General features: G+C 64.2%; 3 protein-coding genes across 3 annotated transcripts; 1 reads left to right on the forward strand and 2 right to left on the reverse strand.

Moving 5' to 3' along the window:
* The first annotated feature begins 4297 nt into the window (after positions 1–4297).
* Positions 4298–10169, forward strand: MYLK2 (myosin light chain kinase 2). Its single transcript, XM_065754343.1, has 12 exons — positions 4298–4369; positions 4933–6138; positions 6259–6593; positions 7416–7521; positions 7660–7753; positions 7841–7950; positions 8278–8419; positions 8537–8607; positions 8809–8937; positions 9066–9218; positions 9463–9595; positions 9837–10169. Exons 2-12 carry the CDS (start codon positions 4967–4969, stop codon positions 9915–9917), a joined length of 2526 nt encoding a protein of 841 aa, XP_065610415.1. The 5' UTR covers positions 4298–4369; positions 4933–4966; the 3' UTR covers positions 9918–10169.
* A 3771-nt stretch (positions 10170–13940) lies between these two features.
* Positions 13941–15225, reverse strand: FOXS1 (forkhead box S1). The gene has a single exon (XM_065754359.1). It carries the CDS (start codon positions 15222–15224, stop codon positions 13986–13988), a length of 1239 nt encoding a protein of 412 aa, XP_065610431.1. The 5' UTR covers position 15225; the 3' UTR covers positions 13941–13985.
* A 746-nt stretch (positions 15226–15971) lies between these two features.
* On the reverse strand, positions 15972–19116 carry LOC136060022 (interferon regulatory factor 4-like). Its single transcript, XM_065754263.1, has 8 exons — positions 18672–19116; positions 17918–18107; positions 17661–17713; positions 17404–17494; positions 17183–17284; positions 16726–17097; positions 16472–16590; positions 15972–16367 (listed from the first exon to the last, which is right to left on the reverse strand). The coding sequence occupies exons 1-8, from the start codon at positions 18843–18845 to the stop codon at positions 16227–16229; spliced, it is 1242 nt and encodes a 413-aa protein (XP_065610335.1). The 5' UTR covers positions 18846–19116; the 3' UTR covers positions 15972–16226.
* Between the last annotated feature and the right edge of the window lie 589 nt (positions 19117–19705).

Here is a 19705-nt window from a genome sequence, read left to right on the forward strand (position 1 = left end):
TGCTCAGCTCTGTGTGGATCTGCCTGACCGAAGGGGTGCAGACTTCTCTCAGTGTGCCATAAGCTTAATGCCTCAGTGGAGTTATTCCATCTGAGCTGCCAGACAGAGAAACTGGGACTTGGAATGTGCCATCAGAAAACTTCTCCAGCCCCCGGTGCCAGCTCCTGTGCAGCAGGCAGCGCGTGGGCTGCGGGAGCTGGAAGTCTTCGTGGCAAGGCAGAGGGGAACCTGACTGCTGCTGAGCTGTGGAGGGACGGGAAGGCAAGCAGGATGACTGAGCTGCAGCAGGCATCAGCCCCTGAATGATGGAGCAACTGTGGTTCTGTGACAGCCTTACATGGCTTCTGATCAGACTTGAGGAAGGGTTCGTATGCCCAACAGCTTGTCAGTTTTTTCCAGCTCTATCATTGGGTCTAATAAAAGATATTACCTCTTCCTGCAGACACGGCCTCTTATATTCCCCATACACTGCAACCTCTGTGGCAGAGGGCATGGGGCAGCACTGCTGGGGGGTAAGGAACTGTAAGCTGCTCTTAATTAGAAGGAGAGCATCCAGGTGTTGGGAAAGCAGTAGATCTGGGTTCTGGTGGGGCTGTGTGTTGGGGAGGAGAGGAGCAGAATGGGCAGGTGACTTCCAGTTGCAGTAGGGAACTAAAGTTACTACGGAGTGTTGCACCTGCCTCTGCACTTGGGGTAGGTTAACAATCACGTGGAATCTGGATTCTGTAGCTCTACACCTTGCAGTTTCAGATTCTGTAGTTTTTATAAAAGCAGGAACAAAGCTCATCAGCTTTGAGTGTGCCTGGAGGTGAGGGACTGGAGCTGGGATAGCCAGAGAACCAGAGCAGGGTGAGCTAGCATGAACTCTGCAGTGTTGTTTTGTGGAGTAACTTGCTGAGCTCCCACTAGAACTGGAACTAAAGGCGATGTTTTCCTGGGCTTTATGCTGAGAAAGGGAGTACTCTATCAGCTGGCAAAGAGGCTCCTGACTAAATGGCTTTGTCATGCTGTCAGAGCCCCAGCCCCAGTGCTGCCTGCCTGCTCTCAGCTGCTGCTGCCTCTGTGAAGGGACTCTTGATGGGCATTGGGATTTTTCCCTGTCTCTCCATCAGACCCAACACATCAGGACTGGGGCTCACCCAGGGAAGCCCAGAGTGCAGATGGAGGCAGTTAAGCTGTTGACCACGCATCTGGGTTGGTCCCTGTGGGGACAGGGCTGGTTTGTGTTACTGCAGCACGGCCGGTGCTCAGGTGGGGTCTGCTCGTGGCCCCGCTGCTCGATTTAGCTGAGGTGTAGGGTTTCCTGGAGCACGGATGGGGCTTGGCTGTGCAAAGAGCCTTCCTCGCCCGTGGAGAGCATAAAGGTTAAAGTATGCTGCTGGGGTTGTGACAACCACGTCGCTAGGGAACGGGCATGCCTGGGGCTGTGCCAGCCGGCCTGGGACAGCCTGTGTTCCAGCTGCAGCCAATGTAGGCTATGGCTCCAGCTCCTGAATGGGGAGGCAAAAAAACCCACAGCCTGAGAACCTCTGGTGCTGCTTGGTTTGTCTCCTACGATCCACAGAGACCGGAGCACTGTGCTTCACAACCCGGTGTGCAGCAGCCGTGCCCCTCCTGCAGCACTCCGACCCTTCCTTTGAGCACCTCGCTTCCCTTTCCCTGCAAAACACCTTCTAGGAGCGCCGAAGCCACAGCACGCTCTTCCTCCACACCTTTAGGACAGCTGTGTTCGTGGCACTGCGGTGCTCACCCCCAGAGCTTTGCTCCCCCTCTCCAACAGTTTCTTACACACAACCAAGATCGAAAGACCCCAAAAGCTGCTTGTGGGGCTCCGTGTGTCGCTCTTGGCCTGCAGGGCTGGGATACGGCTCTCTTCCTTCACCCCCAACTGGCTCCCACTGTGTGCCCGTGGCTGCTGGAGGAGCAGTGAGCCCAGACCGTCCGCTGGCAATGACAGCGGTGTCCCTGAGAGCCATGGATAGCAGCAGTGCCCGGATCCCCACGTGCCCACGGTGCCGCAGCGCGCCCGTCACGCGTTTATGGGGTGGAGGAAGCGGTGTATCCGCTCCTGTGTGACCCCGCTGGTGCCCTGCTGAATACCAGACGCTGCCTTTGATCTCTGGAGGAGGGGAGCTCGCCAGCCCGGCTGCCTGCAGCCACCAACCTGCGCTGCTGGGGCTGCCTGGAGGCTGCATCCTTCGGAGCAATTGTTGCTGTCCACATTGTGGTTGTGGGAGATGCCTGGGGTGGTTCTGGCATCACGAGCCGGGCTCCCCAGGGAAGCAGCTCACAGCCCCACATTGTGCTTTTCCCTTCACTTGTACCCCCACCCTGGCCCCAGTTCTGGGGCTGAGCAGGAAAGGGGAAAGAGAAACTGTTTGGCTCTTCCACCTGGGGCAGGCAGCAGGGCCCTGCGGGCACTTTGCTCCACACTTTATTCACTGCTGCTCTCTTCTGCAGGAGCAAAGGTGGCTGCAGCCCTTCCTGCCTGATGCTGCCCCTCAGTTCTCCACTGGGCCCTTGGGCTTCCTCCAGCATTGGCCAAATCCTCACTCTGGCATCCTGCTCTTAATGCTCTGCATGGACCATGGTGACCCCAGCCCACAGCCACACAAGCTGCCAGCTCACTGGGAGCATCTCCTGTGTACTCAGTGCAAGGAAAGGCTCATGGGCAGACGGTGCCTGGCATCAACATCTGTCCACACTGTGAGCATTGCATCTCCCTGGGATCGTGGACAAGAAGAGTGCTGGTCCCACCATGGATCTTTGCTCCTATTTTCAGCAGTGGGACAGAGGCCGTTGGCAACTATGCACCTGCAAAGGTCGTGCTTCACCCTGAGGATGGTTCAAAAAGAGGATGCCCCAGGCCTCCTTTTAAAGGCTTATCCTGGAGCTTTTCCCACCCAGGTTGGTTTTAAGGCTCTTTATGTCAGCAGAGTTTGCTCTGAGAGCAGAAACCTCTGTGTAACTGAGTTCTCTTCCCCTGTGACGCCCACAGGAGGGCGAGCACTGCAGCACCGGTGTCACACTCGGTCCCAAAGCCCCTTCCCATCTCTCTGTGTGCCCTGCGCCAGGGCACACCCACAGCAACCCGGGGTGCTCTGCCCGAGAGGAACCCCAGGACCAGCAGCGGGCCATCCTCTGCCCACACTGCACGCGGTTCCCGAGCAGCGGCGGTGCTCCTGGGGACAGAGCAGAGCAGCCGGAGCGGGGCCAGGAGCGCATCCTTGGCCCCGTGCGCCTTGGGGCGGTTCTTTCCCCTGATCCCTCTGCGTTACGGTGCGTCACCGAGGCAGGAGCTCTGCTGTCCCCTCTCGAAGGAGCAATGCAGGCAAAAGGCTGAGCCCTTCCTCCTCAGGGCGCTGGCGCTCCTGCTGCCACCGCGTGATAGATAAATGGGTGCTCTCGGCTTTAGGAGCTGTTATAATTGGAGCACTCCCACCCGGCGGGGAGGGCCGGGTCCGGTTACCGGGGGTTCCTCCTGAAAGCCTCAAGTGACCGCCTCCACCCCCCCGCAGAAACACGAGCGACAGGGGATGTCTGTGCCCTTGTGAGCAGTGCTTTCCTCACCTTAGGTTTAAAGTAAACAAGGCTCTGCTGGGAGCGGGGCAGCCGGCACAGCCCCGGGGACTCCATCAGCCCCAAAGCCCCGTTGTGCACTGCGGGCTCGTGGTGCAGCCAGCAGCAGCCCCGGTGTCTTTGTCTCTCCCCCCGTTTCCCAGACATGCACTCTGAACCCAGCTGGTGCCTTCTGACTGCTTCCCAAGGGCAGGGACACGGGTGGATGCTGCGGTCCCCGGTGGTTGTCCGTCCCTTTCTTTCTCAGTCCCCAGCAGTGTGCCCAGAGCTGGCTGTGCCCCTGGCACCACCGTCCCCGAGCGCTGGCACCAGCAGACAGAGCCACCAACAGCTCCGTGGCACCGTCACCATCACCACCTGCTCTCAAGTGCCATCTCCACGCGGTGATCACCCCGTGTCCCCTGCGGGCGCCTTGGGCAGCATCCAGCACGCCCAGGGCAGCCTGGCCAAGGGCTGTCCCCAGCGGTGAGGCACAGCGTGGTCCCTGCACGGGGCCACCTCGAGCCCTCCCTCCCGCCCTGGTGGCCGTGTGCCGGATCCCTCTCGCTGTTTGTGTGCGTTCTGGCCGGTGGGAGCACGGGGAAGAGTGGCGTGTCCTTTGAACAGGCTCCAGCAGCAACAGGTGCTGGGAAAGGCGAAGCGGGCCGGCTCCTGCTGGTGTAAAGGATACCCCTCTCTCTCTGCACTAATCCGGCTCCGTTACACCCAGTATAGAAGGGGCTGCTCCGTCCTGGCGCTGCCACACCGCGGATGCTGCTCTCCTGACTGCACTCTGCCCCGGGGATCCCAGGTAAGGGGACGGGGTCTATGGGGTGGGTGGAGGGGTCTGTGCAGTCACCGGGATCACCAGCTCTGTGGTGCCCATGGGTTCAGCCGAACCCCAAAGGCATGGAGCTGAGCACAAGGCACTGCCGAGACTTTGGGAAGCCCTGTAAAAGCAGCCAGTGGCTGCTCCATGGCCAGAAGGGATGTTGGGGAGGCTTGTTCCTGGGATGGGCCACCTATGCCTCAGGGACAGTCATGCAGGGAGCTATGTATGCTCCCAGAGAGGACTGAGAGCATGGAGCTCGTGTCCAGGCACAGCCAGGGCTGTGGGGAGTGGGCTGGGAGTTTGTAGTGCCAGGCTGGGGGCTCACAGTGCTGGGCTGGGGGCTCATGTAGTACTGACCTGGCAGTCACACTGGGACATGTGCACCCATGGGCCCCCAGCTGCCCCGACCGTCTGCATGGCACTGTGACCACAACAGGTGCTGCTGTCAGGCTGCTGATCAGTCACTGTGGGGCAGATAGTGGGGCACCACGGCACAATCCCACTGTGCCCCAGTGCCCCCAGCTCGCACCTTCTCCCCACAGAAGCCTCACTGACCCGGGGTGGCCATCCGTGCCCATGGAGCAGCACGAGGTTCCGGGCAGTACTACTGACACGGGGGGGTCTGAGAGTGCGGCCCCCCCTGGAACAGAGCCCAGCACAGCACAGCCTGCCCCCAGTGCTGCCCCCAGTGCTGCCCAGGCTCAGGACAGAGGGAAGGAGGAACCCGTGGAAAAGGCTGTGGGTGCTGCAGGAGAGCCCCATGGAGGGGTAGCAGAGCCCGCACAGGATCAAGTCCCAACTGCTGCAGGGAAGGAAGAGCCTGGGAAGGAGAAGGCACCCGGCACTGCTGGCGAGGCCCTGAGTGCAGCAAGGGAGAATGCTGAGCCCAAAGAAAGGAAGGCAGAGCCTGCACAGGAGGCAGTCCCAAATGCTGCACAGCACTGGGATGGAGGGGAAAAGGAGACTGACACGGAAGGAGCTTCAGCTGCAGAGACTGACAGAGGGAAGGCAGAGGTTGCTGCAGGGGATGGAGGCAAGGAAGAGCCCACGAAGGAGAAAACCCCAACAGGAGAGCCCCGAGGAGAGACGGCAGAGCCCTCACAGGGGAAGGGCTCAGCTGCAGAGGGGGCTCAGGAAGAACCCCCAAAGGAGAATGCACCGAGTGCACCAGGAGCTGAGCCTGGAGGAGAAGCAGAGCCTGCAGAGAAGGCTTCGGCTGCAGCAGAGGCTGAAAGAGGGAAGGCAGAGCCTGCAGGGACAGCACCGGCTGCAGCACCGGCTCAGGGTGAGGGAGAGCCTGCGAAGGAGCAGCCGGCTGCTGCAAAAGCTGAGGATGGAGGGAAAAATGCTGCAAAGGCAAAGAAAAGCCCAGCTGCAAAGCAGCCTGCAAAGGAGAAGGCCCCTGCTGCTGCAAAGGCTCAAGATAGAGGGAAAAAGCCCGCCAAGGTAGAAAAAAATGCAGCAGTGACGAAGTCTCAGGATGGAGGCAAAGAGACTGAGAAGGAGAAAGCCACAGAACCTGCAAAGGAGAAAGCTACAGATGCTGCACAGAAGCCCCCAGCTGCCGCGAAGGCTGAGGATGGATGCCAGGTGCCTACGGAGATGGCTCTGGCAGCTGCAGAGGCTCAGGGTGAAGGGGAGAAAGAGGCCAACGCAGAGCAGACAGACAAGGAGCAGCCACCGAGGGGTCCCGAGCCCACGCGCCCGGCTCTGATGCAGAGCCTGAGCTGCCCGGCCGCCTGCCAGAGGTACCCGGTGCTCATCCCCTGGGGGGACCCTCCTGGGATGGGGTTCTCCAACGATGGGTCCCCGGGGCAGGGCTGGGGGCTGTGCTCGGGGTGCTGCTCACCTCCCTCTCCTGCTTGCAGAGAGGAGCAGCCCGGGCTGGAGGTGGCTGCGATGGAGACGATCCCGGAGGAAACCCCAATGGCATCGACAGGAGAGGGTCTGGCAGAGCCCACCCCAGCCCAGGGGGACCTGCAGCCCTCAGAGCAGCCCGTCCCTGTGGGCAGCACCACCATCCCGCAGGAGAGGACATTGCCTGGTGCTGAGGGGCAGCCCCAGGTTGGGTCAGAGCCCCCTGGGCACGCAGAGCAGCCGGGCCCTGGGGCCATGGGGCAGCAAGCCGCGACGGTGGCAGAGCCACCACCCAGCCCCTACCTCACCCCCGATTTTGGGAAGGAAGACCCTTTTGAGATACTGGGTAAGGCTGCACCACGGCAGATCTGTGCCATGCCCTCAGCCCAGTGGTGGTGTCACCCCGGCATCCTCTGCGGGGCAGCGGCCCCGGGGTGTATTCACATCTCTGCTGCCTCCCTCCCGGGGTGCCAGCTCATGCTGCTGGCTCCTGGCCAGCCCGGCAGTTCTTCAAGCTCCTGTTTCACTGTAAACAGAGCTAAATGCGGCGTGTCCCCTCCCCAGGCTTCTCCCGACCGCAGCCTGGCACGGCTCGTTCTGCCTGGGGCTGCCCAGAGGGACAGGAGCCGTCCCCGTGGCCGGAGTGACAGCCACCGCCTGGCTGCTGGGGGGGACAGCGTGTCCTGACGGCCGTCTTACACCGCGTCCTTCGGGGCTCAGCGGGGCTGGGGGCTGCGCTGACCCCTGGGTGGGGGCTGCTGCTGGGGCTCCCGTTGCTGCGGGGTGTGTGGTTTCCCACGAGTGGGGTCTGTCCTGGGTGGGTGAGCGGGACGTGGTGGCACAGGGATGGTGGCACGGAGGCAGCGAGAGGGAAACGTGCAGTAGGATGGCATGGAGGGGGCGACCGTGACATGCGGGGGGGTGGTCCGCTTAGGGTGACGCACAGCTGCGTGGCCTGGAGAGGGCGAGCGTGACACGGGGGATGGTGGCCCTGCAGACGGCGAGCGAAAGCACGGGAGGGTGCGATGTTGCAGGTGCCGGGCAACTGCTGGCAGGCACTGGGGGACCACGCTTTGAAGCGGCACCCGAGGTGCTCACAGCGTGGGGGTCCCGGCCGTGGGGTCCCCCCCGCGCAGTGCCCCTCTTACTCCCCCTCCTTTCTCTGCAGACGATGTCCCCCCTCCGCCCGCGCCCTTTGCGCATCGCATCGTCACGTTGCGGACGGCCAGCGTCAGCTCCCAGTACAACCTCAGCTCCAAGGAAATCCTGGGGGGGTAAGGGGGAATGGAGCTGCGGGAGGGCTGAGGACACTCGGATCCCCCCTCGGCTCCCGGGAGTGGCTCCAAGCGCCCAGAGCTGTCCCTGCAGTGATGGCATTCAGGGTGATGTCACCGAGACCTCTCTCTCCTCAGGGGAAAGTTTGGTGAAGTACACACGTGCACGGAGAAGCAGACGGGGCTCAAGCTGGCTGCCAAAGTCATCCGGAAGCAGGGAGCCAAGGACAAGGTGTGTGATGGGAGCTGAGCTTTGGGCACGTGGAGCTGGGGCTCAGCCAGGTCTGACAGCAGTGCCACGGTGGGGGTCCTTCCACAGGAGATGGTGCTGCTGGAGATCGACGTGATGAACCAGCTGAACCACCACAACCTCATCCAGCTCTATGATGCCATCGAGACACCCAGGGAGATCATCCTCTTCATGGAGTTGTGAGTTGTGGGGCTGTGCTGCACGGTGCCTGATGCCTGGGCGAGGGGCAGCGCCGCAGGGAGGCTGGGCCCATGTGTGGGGATGGAGCAGACATGCCAGCCTCACACCACGCAGAGCTGGCCAGCATCAGGGGACGTCCCCAGCACTGCTTGTCCCCACCTTTCTTCTTGATCTGGGGTTGGGGACAGCCTCTGTGCATGGCTGTGTTGGGGCTGCGGTTGACCCCAGCACGCACGTCCCACCCTGGCTGTGTCCGTGGTGCTGGGGGCTCTGCAGGAGGACGTGGAGCCCTGGGTGACCCAGGAACCCCCCCTGTGCCCATGCAGCGTGGAAGGTGGAGAGCTCTTTGAGCGGATCATCGATGACGACTACCACCTGACAGAGGTGGACTGCATGGTGTTCGTGCGGCAGATCTGCGAGGGCATCCGCTTCATGCACCACATGCACGTCCTCCACCTCGACCTCAAGGTGAGTTCACTTGAGTGTTTTGGGGAGGACGGGGCTCAGATGGCTCTGTGCAGCACTGACATGTGGGTGGCACATCCCCATCACCCCCAGCTGACCTCCCTGTCCTTGTCCCCACAGCCTGAGAACATCCTCTGTGTTGCTGCCACCGGGCACATGGTGAAGATCATTGACTTTGGGCTGGCTCGAAGGTGCCATGATCCCCTCCTTCCATGCTTGCTCCCACCCTTCAGAGTAGGACCAAATCTGGGATCTGTGGCTGATGGGAGAGGGATGGGCAAGGCAGAGCTTGGTGGGAGCGGGCTCATCCTTTCCTTGGAGTGACATTGCTTTGGGGACATCAGTTTGGGGACAGCCTGTCACCCCCTGCTGAATCTCCACCCCATCCACAGGTACAACCCCCAGGAGAAGCTGAAAGTGAACTTTGGCACTCCGGAGTTCCTCTCCCCTGAGGTGGTCAACTATGAGCAGGTCTCCTACTCCACAGACATGTGGAGCATGGGCGTCATCACCTACATGCTGTACGTTGGGCCGAGCTCCTCCTGTTCCGCAGGGCACACGGTGGTCCCTGCGCTGGCTCTGCTCCATGCAGGGGAGTTGGGGTGCCCCTGCACACAACCCCCTGCCCACCAGCCCTCTGCTCCCCCAGCCTCAGTGGCCTCTCCCCCTTTTTGGGTGACAACGACACTGAAACACTCAACAACGTCCTGGCGGCCAACTGGTACTTCGACGAGGAGACCTTTGAGAGCGTTTCTGCTGAGGCCAAGGACTTCGTCTCCAACCTCATCATCAAAGAGAAGAGGTACGAAGCCAGCAGCAGCCACAGCTGCCCCCCCATCTCTGTGCTCTCATCTCTACCCATGTACCACCCTCAGTGTCCCCGGAGCCACTGGCTGTCCCTGTCAGGGCCACCAAGTGTGACGTGTGGGACTGCTCGTGGTCCCCTTTTCCCAGCGGTCCTCAGGGCTGGCGGCTGGAGCACAGCCTGCACCAGAGCTCACAGATGGGGATGGGAAGGGGTTGACTGCTCCCCTCTCGCCCCACAGCGCCCGGATGAGCGCAGGGCAGTGCCTGCAGCACCCCTGGCTCACCAACCTGGCCGAGAAGGCCAAGCGCTGCAACCGCCGCCTCAAGTCCCAGGTGCTGCTCAAGAAATACGTCATGCGACGGCGCTGGAAGGTACGCAGGGATTGGAGGGGATGCGGTCAAAGTCACCCTGCTGAGCTGCCTGGGAGGGCTTGGGGGTCCCCAGGCTGGTCCCCCCAAGCATGGCTGTTTGCCCCAGGTGCATCCCAAGAGCTTATATTAGGGGCTTGGGATAGAGGGGAGGGAATGTTCCTGGGTTGGTTTCTGGGAGCACCTCTGGGTGCAGCCTCGAGGTCTGCAGTGGGACTCGTGCCTCTCTTCTTCCCCTTTGCAGAAAAACTTCATTGGAGTGTGTGCTGCCAACCGCTTCAAGAAGATCACCAGCTCGGGCTCGCTGACGGCGCTGGGTGTCTGAGCACGGGTGGGGCTGAGCACCGTGAGCTTGGGACAGAATATGGGATTGGGGCCGTGCCCGGGTCCGGCTCCTGGACGCAGCAGGATCTGTGCAGGGGCAGCTTCACCTGCATCCACCCCACTGCGGGGCAGAGGGCTGGCACCAACCCTGCTCCATCCCCTGCTCTGCTCCAGCTCTCGCATCCCTCGTGGCCGCTGCGCTGGTACCGGGTGCTGCGGGGCTGCTCAGAGCACAGACTCCGTGTGCTCCCCACCTGCTTATGGGCTCTCAGGTCCCGAGCCATCGCCATCTCCATCCCCACAACGCTCCCCTCTGCATTCCCACGGCCGTGCAACCACCAGTCCCCGCACCCATCAATGTCCCACCCACTCCACGCTCAGCGCTCTCTGCTTGCATTTCTCTCTCCGCCGCCCTCGGAGCGGCTCGGGACGAGCCCCACCGCACGGGCAGCCCACGCACCCCCCACCACCTCGCACCCACGCTCGGCTCCGCCTGTAAATGCCGCAGCAGTGCCCCGCGATCCCTTCCCCGGACCCTTTTTTTGCAGTGCTGCGCTCCGCTCCCGCAGAGCCGCGGTGAGAGGATGCTGATGGAGCAGGCAGGGACCCGAAGCCCGGCGCTTGGCACAGGACCGGTGCCGCTCCTCCCCGTCGGAGGAAGCCGGAGTTGGCCCCGAGCTGCTGCTCGCCGGGAGGGCTGCACAGGAAGGGAGGAAGCGCCGAGCTCGCTTCCAGGAGCATCCATCCCCAGCTGGGAACCGGCGAGCGAAAGAAGGAGCCTTTGTGTTGCTGCTCACCCCTGCCCTCCGCGCTGCCAGCGGGGGAGCAGTGCGGCCGCTCCTTCACACGTCCCCGCCAGATAAAGGCGTCCTAATGCAGAGCAGCTGGCCGGAGGATTGCTTCAGCCCTGACCACCAACACACAGGAACTGCCGCCCGCCAGCGTCCCCCCCACCGCCAGCGCTGCTCCGCTCCCCGCTCAGCCCTCGTCCCCTCCGTGGATCCCCGTAAGCCCCAACGTCGCGGCTCAGGACCCGCACCGCGCTCCCCCATCCCTGCAGCTTTGGGTTTTGCCGTGGGGCGAAGGCTGCGGGAGAGCTCGCAGCTCGGCTTCTTGTAAATAAATGTACAGGTCTGAGAGCGGCCCCGCAGCCAGAGGCGGCGTCGGGGGCAGCGGTGCCCCGCGGGTGTGCGGCCAGCAGCTGCGGGGAGGGGAGCGGATGGGAACGGCGTCCTGTCCCACGCAGAAGGGACGGAAGGACGGAGAGTGTGCCGGGGGTGGCCCCAGGAGGTGTTTCCCGGGAGGGTTTGTGCAGTGGGACTGTGGGGCGCTGGTGGGAAGGGGATGGATGGATAGGTGGATGGATGGGTGGGTGAGCAGACAGACAAAGGCGTCCTCATGGCTTTAGCGCTGCTCAAGAGGTCGTGCACAAGCAAAAGCTCCTGGGGTCCTGCTACCCCTCATCTGTGGGGTTCACCCCCAGTTCCGTGCCCTACGGCCACAACCGGCCGTGAAGCGGTTAAGGCGCTGCGGGCAGGGTTGCCGCTGGGCTCGGGGCGTCCCTCCCAGCCTGCTTCCTGCCGGCAGCCTTTGACCAGTTCCTGCCGGTGACCACCCTGCGGTCCTGGAGAGCAGCGCGGCCCCATCTGGTTTGAGTTACGCTCCGCGGCGGTGACGTCTCTTTCCTGTCTGGGCCCCAGGAGCCGTGCATCGCTCTGGGCCACGGGGGCTGCAGGGTGAGCTCCAGGGCAGCCCGGGTGCCCACGGGTGCTGTGGGTGCCTGTTCTCAGCCGCAGCAGCACGGGGGTGGCACAGAGCCTGCTTTACCGCGGCAGCACCCGGCAGCAAACGTGGCTGGGCCATGGCTGCCCCAGAGCAGGATGATGCGGGGTGGCCAGTCCCGGTGTGAAGCGATGGAGACCTCCACCCTGCAGCCCCCTCCTCTCCTTTCCTAGACCTGTGGGTCACCATCTCATCACCATCACTGCCAGAGGCACAGCGGTGGAGCTGGTCCTAATCCGGTGTGTTCTCACTGCAGTCAGTGCCGCTCCTCACATGGGGGTCCCTCGCTGCTGTGACCCCTCTGGGTGGGGGGGGGGAGGAGGATGGGCAGAGTGATGCTGTGCAGCAGCATGCAGCAGCACAGCACTGCCCATAGCTGGGGGTCGGTGCTCCCACGCCAGCACCCGCTGCAGTGCAGTCCCAGCCATGAGTGGGCCGGGGCCAGGCCACCCAGCAAGCCAGCAGCAAGCTGGGGGAGGAAGGGCAGGGAGAGAAGTGGGCCATGGCCAGAGCTGGACTACCAGTGGGGAGTGGGACTGCTGAGGGCATGGAGGGCAACGAAGGGCAGGCAGCACACCCGGGGAAAGGAGGCAGTGGGGCTCTGCCCCATCCCATCCCAGCGGGGAGCAGCGATGCTGAGGGTGCATGCCAACCTCCCGCACCCAACCGAGCACCTTCCCGTGACCCACAGCCATCGGGGATGGGGTTCCCGTTCCGGGCTCTGTGCCGTGGGGCAGTGGTGGGTTGGGTTCCCGTAGTGCTCCCAGGGCTGGTGCTGCAGCCGTGCGTTCCCAGGCACAGGCGGGAGCCCAGCGGGCGGGCGTCCCGGCTGCGCGGTGTGGGAACCAGACGGCCCCCGGGCACGGCTCCGCGGCGCTCGCTTCCTCCCGCGCCCCCGGGGACCGTGTGAAGGAGGGGGCTGAGGTCAGCCCTGCTCGCTGTAGACGGCTCCGGAGACGCCAGCATGATCTAGGCACTCAAATATTGTTTTCCACAGGGGAGGGAAGGGAAAAAAAAGAAGGGAGAAAAGCAAAGCTCGCAGCCCAGTGACCATCGCTGCTCTGCTGATGGGGAGCGGAGGCCCCTCCTGCCCTGCCTGGGGCTGGGACACGGCCACGGCCTGGCAGCAGCTGCTGGGGCTGATAACGAGTGATGCAGTGGTGGTGCTCTGGTCCCCGAGTGACGCCAGGACTGGCCCTCTCTGAGACCCCAGGGCCCAGTAGAGCTGCGTCCCGCTGCCTTGGTGGGCCGGGGAGCTTTGCTATACACCCATCCCCAAAACATCATGGAGAGACCTTCATCAGCATTCCCCCCCTTTGCAAATCATGGATACCTGCTGTACCGCACAGATGTGAACCCGTGCACCTGCATCCCACAGCCCTAGGGCACCGCTCCTTTGGGGGTTCCTTCCCAGGGACACAGGATGGGGGCACAAGCACAGGTCCCCACTTTGCCAGCATTGCTCTGGGCTGCAAAGTACGCAGCCCTGATGCAGCACAGCAGAGATGCTGCCCCAGCGATGTAGGAAGGGGCTGGCAGCCACGTCCTGGCCTGGGACCCCGTCCCACCCCATCCCACCCCATCCCAGCCCAGCCCGTGCCCAGCCCAGCAGTGGTGACTCAGGCGATGCTCCTCACCAGCAGCCGCCCGGGATGATTCAGGTCAGAGGAATCTTGCCATTCCCATCACATCCGCAGCCATGCCCTCAGGCAGCCCTGGCACAGCTCAGCTCCGTGGGGTGCTGCGAGGACCTGGCACGGAGACAGCCCCGTGCAGGGAGAGCCCCTTCTCCCCCTCCACTCCATCCCACCAAGCGTTCCCCCAGTGGCTGTCTCCGTGGGGCCCCGTGCTGAGGCCAGCCCCACTCGTGCCTTGCGCAGCATGTGGGGCAAACCAGGCACATGTGAGCAGAGCAGGCTGTGGGGAGCACAGGGTTTGCTCCAGGGTGCAGTGTGTCCCCCAGACCCTTACAGAGGAGGTTCCCTCCTGTCGCCCCAGGACGGAGTTGCATCATGAAGGTGCTCCATCCCCATCACTTCTGGGGATGTCGGACCATCCAGCCCACGGACACCAGTGGGGCAGTCCACATAGAGGAGAGCCGTGGTGGGTGGCCACAGGGACACGTGTCCCAGCAACAATCTGGGTGGGAACGGAGCGGCCCCGGTGCACCCTGCCCGCTCCCCACCCCGAGCGGGTCGCAGAGACACAGAAGCAGCGTGGGCGAATGTGCTTTATTCCGCAGCCCCACACGGTGCCAGAGGTTGGAGGTGGGGGGGGAATCAGTCCATCACTCGAAGAAGAACATTCCGGGCGTCCGATAGAGGCAGTGGGGCAGCCCCAGGGGGTAACCACCTCCCCCCTGCAGTGGGATCGTGGCCCCAGTGCCCCACGGCTCCTTCTGCTCGCCCACTCCAAAGGGCGGCTGGCGGGGGGCTGGGGGGGCTGCGGTGGCAGTGCTGGGGGCCGCAGCCAGGAGATGCTCCAGCGCTGCACCGCACGGCCGCTCGTTCACGCAGAAGCTCAGCGCCTGCACTCGGCACTGGTAGCTGCCCCCCAGCGCCTCGGGCCCCGCACGGCTGAAGGAGCCAAACACGGGCAGGGGGGGCTGCTTGTAGCCATCGCCGTCGAGGAAACAAGACGGGGTGGGCTTGCCCGTGCCCAGCAGGGTGCTGGGGAAGACTGGGGACACCTGCCCGAAGGGTTGGCCCAACCCCATGGCGGGGGCTGCCGGCTCTTTGCCCTCCAGATCACCCGGGGGGGACACGGTGGGGTCTGGGGAGCGCTGCGCGGGGTGGCTGGGCTCTGCAGGCAGCGGGTACTGACCTGGCCGGGGCAGCGGTGGCACAGCTGAGGGCCCCCCAAAGGCAGTCTGCTTGGGCTGGGGGGGGACGGGCGGGCGGCTCTCCGGGGGCACCCCGAGCAGCTCCTTGGTGAAGAATGGCGCTTTGGGCTGCGGATGAGCACGGAGCTGCCCGGTGCAGCCCGGTACCCCAAGACCCTCTGCCCTCTGCTCTGCTGCCGGTGACTCGAAGCCGCTCTCCGCCTTCCCCTCCTCCTGCAGCGGTGCCCGTGATCGTGTTTTGGGGGTCTTCCTGCGTCCCTCATCCCCCTCACCGTCCCGCGGGGCCCTTTTCCTGGTGAAGCGGCGGCGGCGGCGGAGGAAGCTGCCGTTCTCGAACATGTTGTGGCAGTCGGGGTCCAGGGTCCAGTAGTTGCCCTTGCCCGGCTTCTTGTCGTCGCGCGGCACCTTGACGAAGCACTCGTTGAGCGACAGGTTGTGGCGGATGGAGTTCTGCCAGCCCTGCTTGTTGTCGCGGTAGAAGGTGAAGCGGCCCATGATGTAGCGGTAGATGCCGCTGAGCGTGATGCGCTTGTCGGGCGTGCTCTGGATGGCCATGGTGATGAGGGCGATGTAGCTGTAGGGCGGTTTGGTGGCCTCTGCAGGCGGCGAGGGGCCGGGATAGGGGCTGTCGGGGGCCGTGCGGCCGCGCAGAGCTGTGGAGCCGACGGGGAGCTCCGGCTGCATCCTGCCGACCCTGCTCTGCTTGCCCGGCTCCGGCCGAGCCCGTTAAAACGCACCAACGGTGTGGGGGCGGCGGGCCCCTCCTCTATGGTGCTGTGGGGCCGCCCAGGGCGGAGCGGGACTCCGGCGTCCAGCTCTGGTCCCTGCGGCCGGAGGAGCAGCCAGGGCCGGCCCCGGGGCTGGGAGCCAGCGGGATCGGGCTGGCACTGATGTGATTTAATGGGTACGGGAAGTTCCCGAGGCACTCAGCCCCGGGTGGTGGTGATGTGGAGTGGGGCGACGCTGTGGGGTGGGAGGCTGTGCTGTGGGGATGGGGCTTCCTGGGCAACCCCATCACTGAGGTGGTGCTGGATCCCCGCTCCATGCCATGTCCCTGCTCTGAGCCAGGTCCCCATGCCATGCTGGGTGCACACACTGTGCCCAGCTGCCTGGGTACATCACCTCTGGGGTGCAGCACAACCACACCCCTGCCGGGTGCCCCCTCATCCACCACCGGGGGAAACTGAGGCACGGGCAGCAAGTGCTTTCAGGACGTGGTGCCCAGTTGTGAGGGCACCTCACCACCACCCACAGCCCCGCCAAGGGCCCGGGAAGCAGAGGGCAGGATGGGACCTGGTGCAGCGGGAGCTGCATGGCTCCAAGCAGGGTGCTCAGCTCCTGATGTCCCTGCGGTGCTCAGCTCTGCCCCACTCAGCTCCCCCGTAGCCTGCACCCCAGCACAGCCCCAGCCCCGGTGCTGCAAACACAGCTTTTATTTCTACAGCTCACAAATAGCAAGTCCCCAGAGTGCGAGGCACAAGGACAGAGCTGGCTGTCCCCTGCTGGGCACAACTGCACCCAGCAGCCCCCATCGGGTTCTTGGGGAATAAATACAGCGCTCCACACAGTGCCCAGCTCCAGCCAGCATCCATCTGCATCCATCCCTGCTCAACGTCCTGTGGCTTTGTGGCATCACTGCCGGGCGGCTGCGTGTCCCCAGGCTTCGTGTCTCCTCAGCTGCCTGGCTCAGGGCTGGCAGAGCTGCTGCACGACGTGGGCGATGTGCCCAGAGGTGGTGGGCACGCAGAGCTGGGGACAGCCCCGCAGCAGTGCCGGGCCCAGGCGCTGGGCATGGTGGAAGAGCTCTCGTGCAAACACCGGCTCCACCTGTGAGGCATGGAGCTGCTGGAGGACGGGGTCCGTGCCTGGCCCCGTGGGTTCCCATCGCCCCATTGATGGGCACAGGGATCAGCAGCCCTGTGTGTACTCACGTGGGCCATGATGAGCTTCTGGAGGTGGCGGCCGGTGCTGGTGGGGTACTCCTCTCCGAAGCACAGGTGGATTTGGTACTGTGGGGCTGGCTGCCCGTGGCTCAGGTACCTGCGCAGCTCTGCAACACCGCACGGGGATGGGACCATCCCCATAGCCCCAGAGCTGGCAGTCCCCCAGCAGATGGGACCCACGATAGGGACGGGAACCCCGGGGCTGGTGGTCCCCAGGGCTGTGTGGCCAAGTGGGCACTTACCCTCCAGGAACTGCTGCGTGTCCAGCAGCTTGTAGGTCTTCTCCCGCTCCAGCTTGTTGGGCCAGTCCTGGTGTGGGGCCAGCGGCCCATTCCAGTACACCCTCCCCTGGCACTGCCGCTTCATGAAGACCCCCTCGGGGGCCACCCACAGCAGCACCCCACGCTCCAGGTGGGGCAGCAGCCGCTCCAGCACCTCGGTCACAGCGGTCGCCCTCCCACTGCCTCCCAGTGCTCGTGGGGGGGGAAACTCGATCTGCTCCATGCGGGAGGGACCCTCGGTGCGCGAGGTGATGCGGCAGCCCTCGGCCGTGCGGGTGGTGAGCTCCTTCACCAGCACGTCGCAGTAGTACAGGCGGATGTGCAGCCAGGAGTCTGCAGGAGGCGGGGCTCAGTGTGGGGCCAGGGGTCCCGGGGGGGGGGGGGGGGGGGGTTGCAGCCTGGCCGGCACAGCTCCTACCTGAGTGGTTGACATCTTCGGCAGGGAGGAAGGATGGGGCCCTCGGGAGCAGGTGGCTGCAGGTCGGGCTCCAGCCGTAGAAGACTCCATGCACATGGTACCCTGGGTTGGGGTGGAGGTGGTGTGGGCACCAGGAGAGCAGAGTGGCTCCTGAAGAGCAGTGACTGTCCCCGTCCTCAGTCCCACCCTGTGCCCCCAGAGCACCAAAGCCCTTCTCTCACCTCGCTCTGCTGGATGGGCAGTGAGCAAGGGCAACGTGGGTGTGTGGCATGTTCCTGCTGAGCTTCGGTGGCTCTCCTCAGCTGCGTGGCCCTAGGGGAGACAGTGAGGGCAAGAAGGGATCCTGAGCCAGCTCCTGCCACCCCTGAACCGCCAGGTATGGGGAACCAGGACGGATGCTGGATGCAGGCAGGGGGAGCAGCCATAGAGAGAGGGGATTTGGGGTCCCCCACACGGTCCCCGGTGGGGGATGGCTCACCTGTGGGTCCTTGCTGGTTGTGGGCTGCATTATGCCATCCTTCTCATCCTTCTCTGTGTAGAGCAGGGAACAAAACACTGAGCCCCCAAAACAGCACGGGGAAAGCCATCCCAGTCCTGACCCCAGCACAGCTCGTTTTGCCCTAGCACAGCCCAGAGCACCGCAGAGGACACGAGGAGCGGGAAGGAAGGGGACGGAGCGGTGATGCCCATAGGATGTGGGACACGGGAATGGCACAGCAGCCAGGCTGGGGGTACCTGCGTCCCGGGAGCCGTCGCACAAGATCTGGTACACCTTGTAAGGCTCGGAGATGTCCAGCTGGCTCCGCTCGGGCACCTCCTGGAAGTCGGTGCTTTTGTTGAGGGCGCAGCGCAGCCGCGTCTTCCAGGTGGATGGGTCCGCTTTGTCCGTGCCCTCGTGGTATTTGCCCTTGTAGACGGCCCAAGCCTGCGGGAAGAGGGGGGGCTGCGCTGGGTACGGGGATGGGAGGAGCTCGGGGGGTGGGTGGGAGCCCGGAGCTGGGGGCTGGAGGGGATGGAAGTTCGCTGGGGGGAGGGGGGGGCACGGGGCCGGTGCGGAGAGGATCGGGGGGTGAGCAGCGGGGGTCTGGGGGCTGGAGGGGATGGAAGTTCGCTGGGGGGACGGGGGGGGCACGGGGCCGGTGCGGAGAGGATCGGGGGGTGAGCAGCGGGGGTCTGGGGGGAGGAGTGGGGTTGGGCAGCGCGGACCCGCGGGGGGGCACGGGGTGAGCACAGCGCGGAGCGGAGGCGCGCGGGGTCGGTGCTGCGGGGATGGGGCAACGCGGGAGAGGGCAATGGGGATCGGGGGACACAGGGATGGTGCTACGGGGATCGGGGGGGGGGGGCAAAAAACCGGCGCGGCAGGGATCCGAGGGGAGCACGGGGCGGAGTAGCAGGGATGAAGGGGGAGTGAGAACATGGGGCCGGTCGGGGGGCTCCGGTGTGGGGGCGAGGGGGGGGGGGGGGGGGGAGGCCGGTGGAGAGGTCGTACCCTAAAGAGAGCCGCGTCCTGCTGCTGCCGGTAGTCCTGCTTGGCCGCGTGCTTCCAGGGGATGCGGAAGAGCGTCCGCTCGCGGTTCTCCCAGCGCAGCCCCGGGTAGCGGCCGCTGTCGATCTGCGCGATCAGCCACTCCTTCAGCCGCATGGGAGACCCCGGCTCCGCCATCCCGGCTCCGGCCCGGCCCCGCCGCCCTCGGGAACGTGCGGCGGTCCTGAAAGCGAAAGCGTGGCGGGACCCGGCCTTTCACTTTCCCTTTCCTGACGCCGCTTTCGGTTCGCTGCCGCCCCGGGATCCCGGCCCGAGGGGAGGGCACAGCGCACCGGGAGCGGCGTCGGGGAACCGGGACACGTCGGGACACCTCGCTTCCCTCAGTGCCCTGAGGCTGTGCTTGGGCTCCTATCCCTTCCCTGTCCTTAAGGAGCCTGTGCTCCCCTTTTCTCCCGGTTTTGGGAGCTGGGCACATCCCCTTTTCCCCCTGCAGGTCCCCACACAGCCCAAGAATGGACTTGGTGTCTTCTCCAGTGATACGGTGAGAGGTGATGGCCTCACGTTGCAGCGGGGGGAGGGGTCAGGTTGGATATTAAGAAGCATTTATTCTCAGAAAGAGTGATAATGCCGTGGCACGGCTGCACAGGGGGTGGCAGGGTCACCATCACTGGAGGTGTCCCCGAGCCATGGAGATGTGGCACTGAGGGACGTGGGCACAGTGGGGTGGGCTGGGGATGGACTTGTGGATCTTGGAGGTCTTTTCCAATCTACATGATACCACAGGGACAGGCTGGTGTGAGCTGCTGCAAGCAGTGATGGTGGCTCCACCAATACTTTCCTCCACTGCACTGTGCACTGTGCCCAGGGGGCTGACACTGCAGCTCCATCACCGCCCCATTGGGTTTCATTTCCAGTTCTGATAGATAAGAGATAGTTACCTCTGGGCTGGGGATGATGCTTCCAGCATCAGGGCTGTTCTGAGCTGGAAATCCTCAAAATGAGTAAGCAGTGACACAGTGCCAGGCTCTGGCCTTCCC

This window comes from Cyrtonyx montezumae, unplaced genomic scaffold (genome assembly GCF_038088225.1).
Source record: "Cyrtonyx montezumae isolate F1298 unplaced genomic scaffold, pur_monq_1.0 scaffold_9, whole genome shotgun sequence".
Taxonomy (NCBI): Eukaryota; Metazoa; Chordata; class Aves; order Galliformes; family Odontophoridae; genus Cyrtonyx; species Cyrtonyx montezumae.

Bases quoted from the DNA above. Each gene is read 5' to 3' on its own strand.
- MYLK2 (XM_065754343.1), top strand. From the start codon at position 4,967: ATGGAGCAGCACGAGGTTCCGGGCAGTACTACTGACACGGGGGGGTCT. The intron at 6,139-6,258 runs GTACCCGGTGCT...TCCTGCTTGCAG, and splicing joins TGCCCGGCCGCCTGCCAGAG to AGAGGAGCAGCCCGGGCTGG. The intron at 9,219-9,462 runs GTACGAAGCCAG...CTCGCCCCACAG, and splicing joins CTCATCATCAAAGAGAAGAG to CGCCCGGATGAGCGCAGGGC.
- FOXS1 (XM_065754359.1), bottom strand. From the start codon at position 15,224: ATGCAGCCGGAGCTCCCCGTCGGCTCCACAGCTCTGCGCGGCCGCACG.
- LOC136060022 (XM_065754263.1), bottom strand. From the start codon at position 18,845: ATGGCGGAGCCGGGGTCTCCCATGCGGCTGAAGGAGTGGCTGATCGCG. The intron at 17,495-17,660 runs GTGAGCCATCCC...TGTCTCCCCTAG, and splicing joins CAACCAGCAAGGACCCACAG to GGCCACGCAGCTGAGGAGAG. The intron at 16,368-16,471 runs GTGAGTACACAC...CATGCCTCACAG, and splicing joins AGAAGCTCATCATGGCCCAC to GTGGAGCCGGTGTTTGCACG.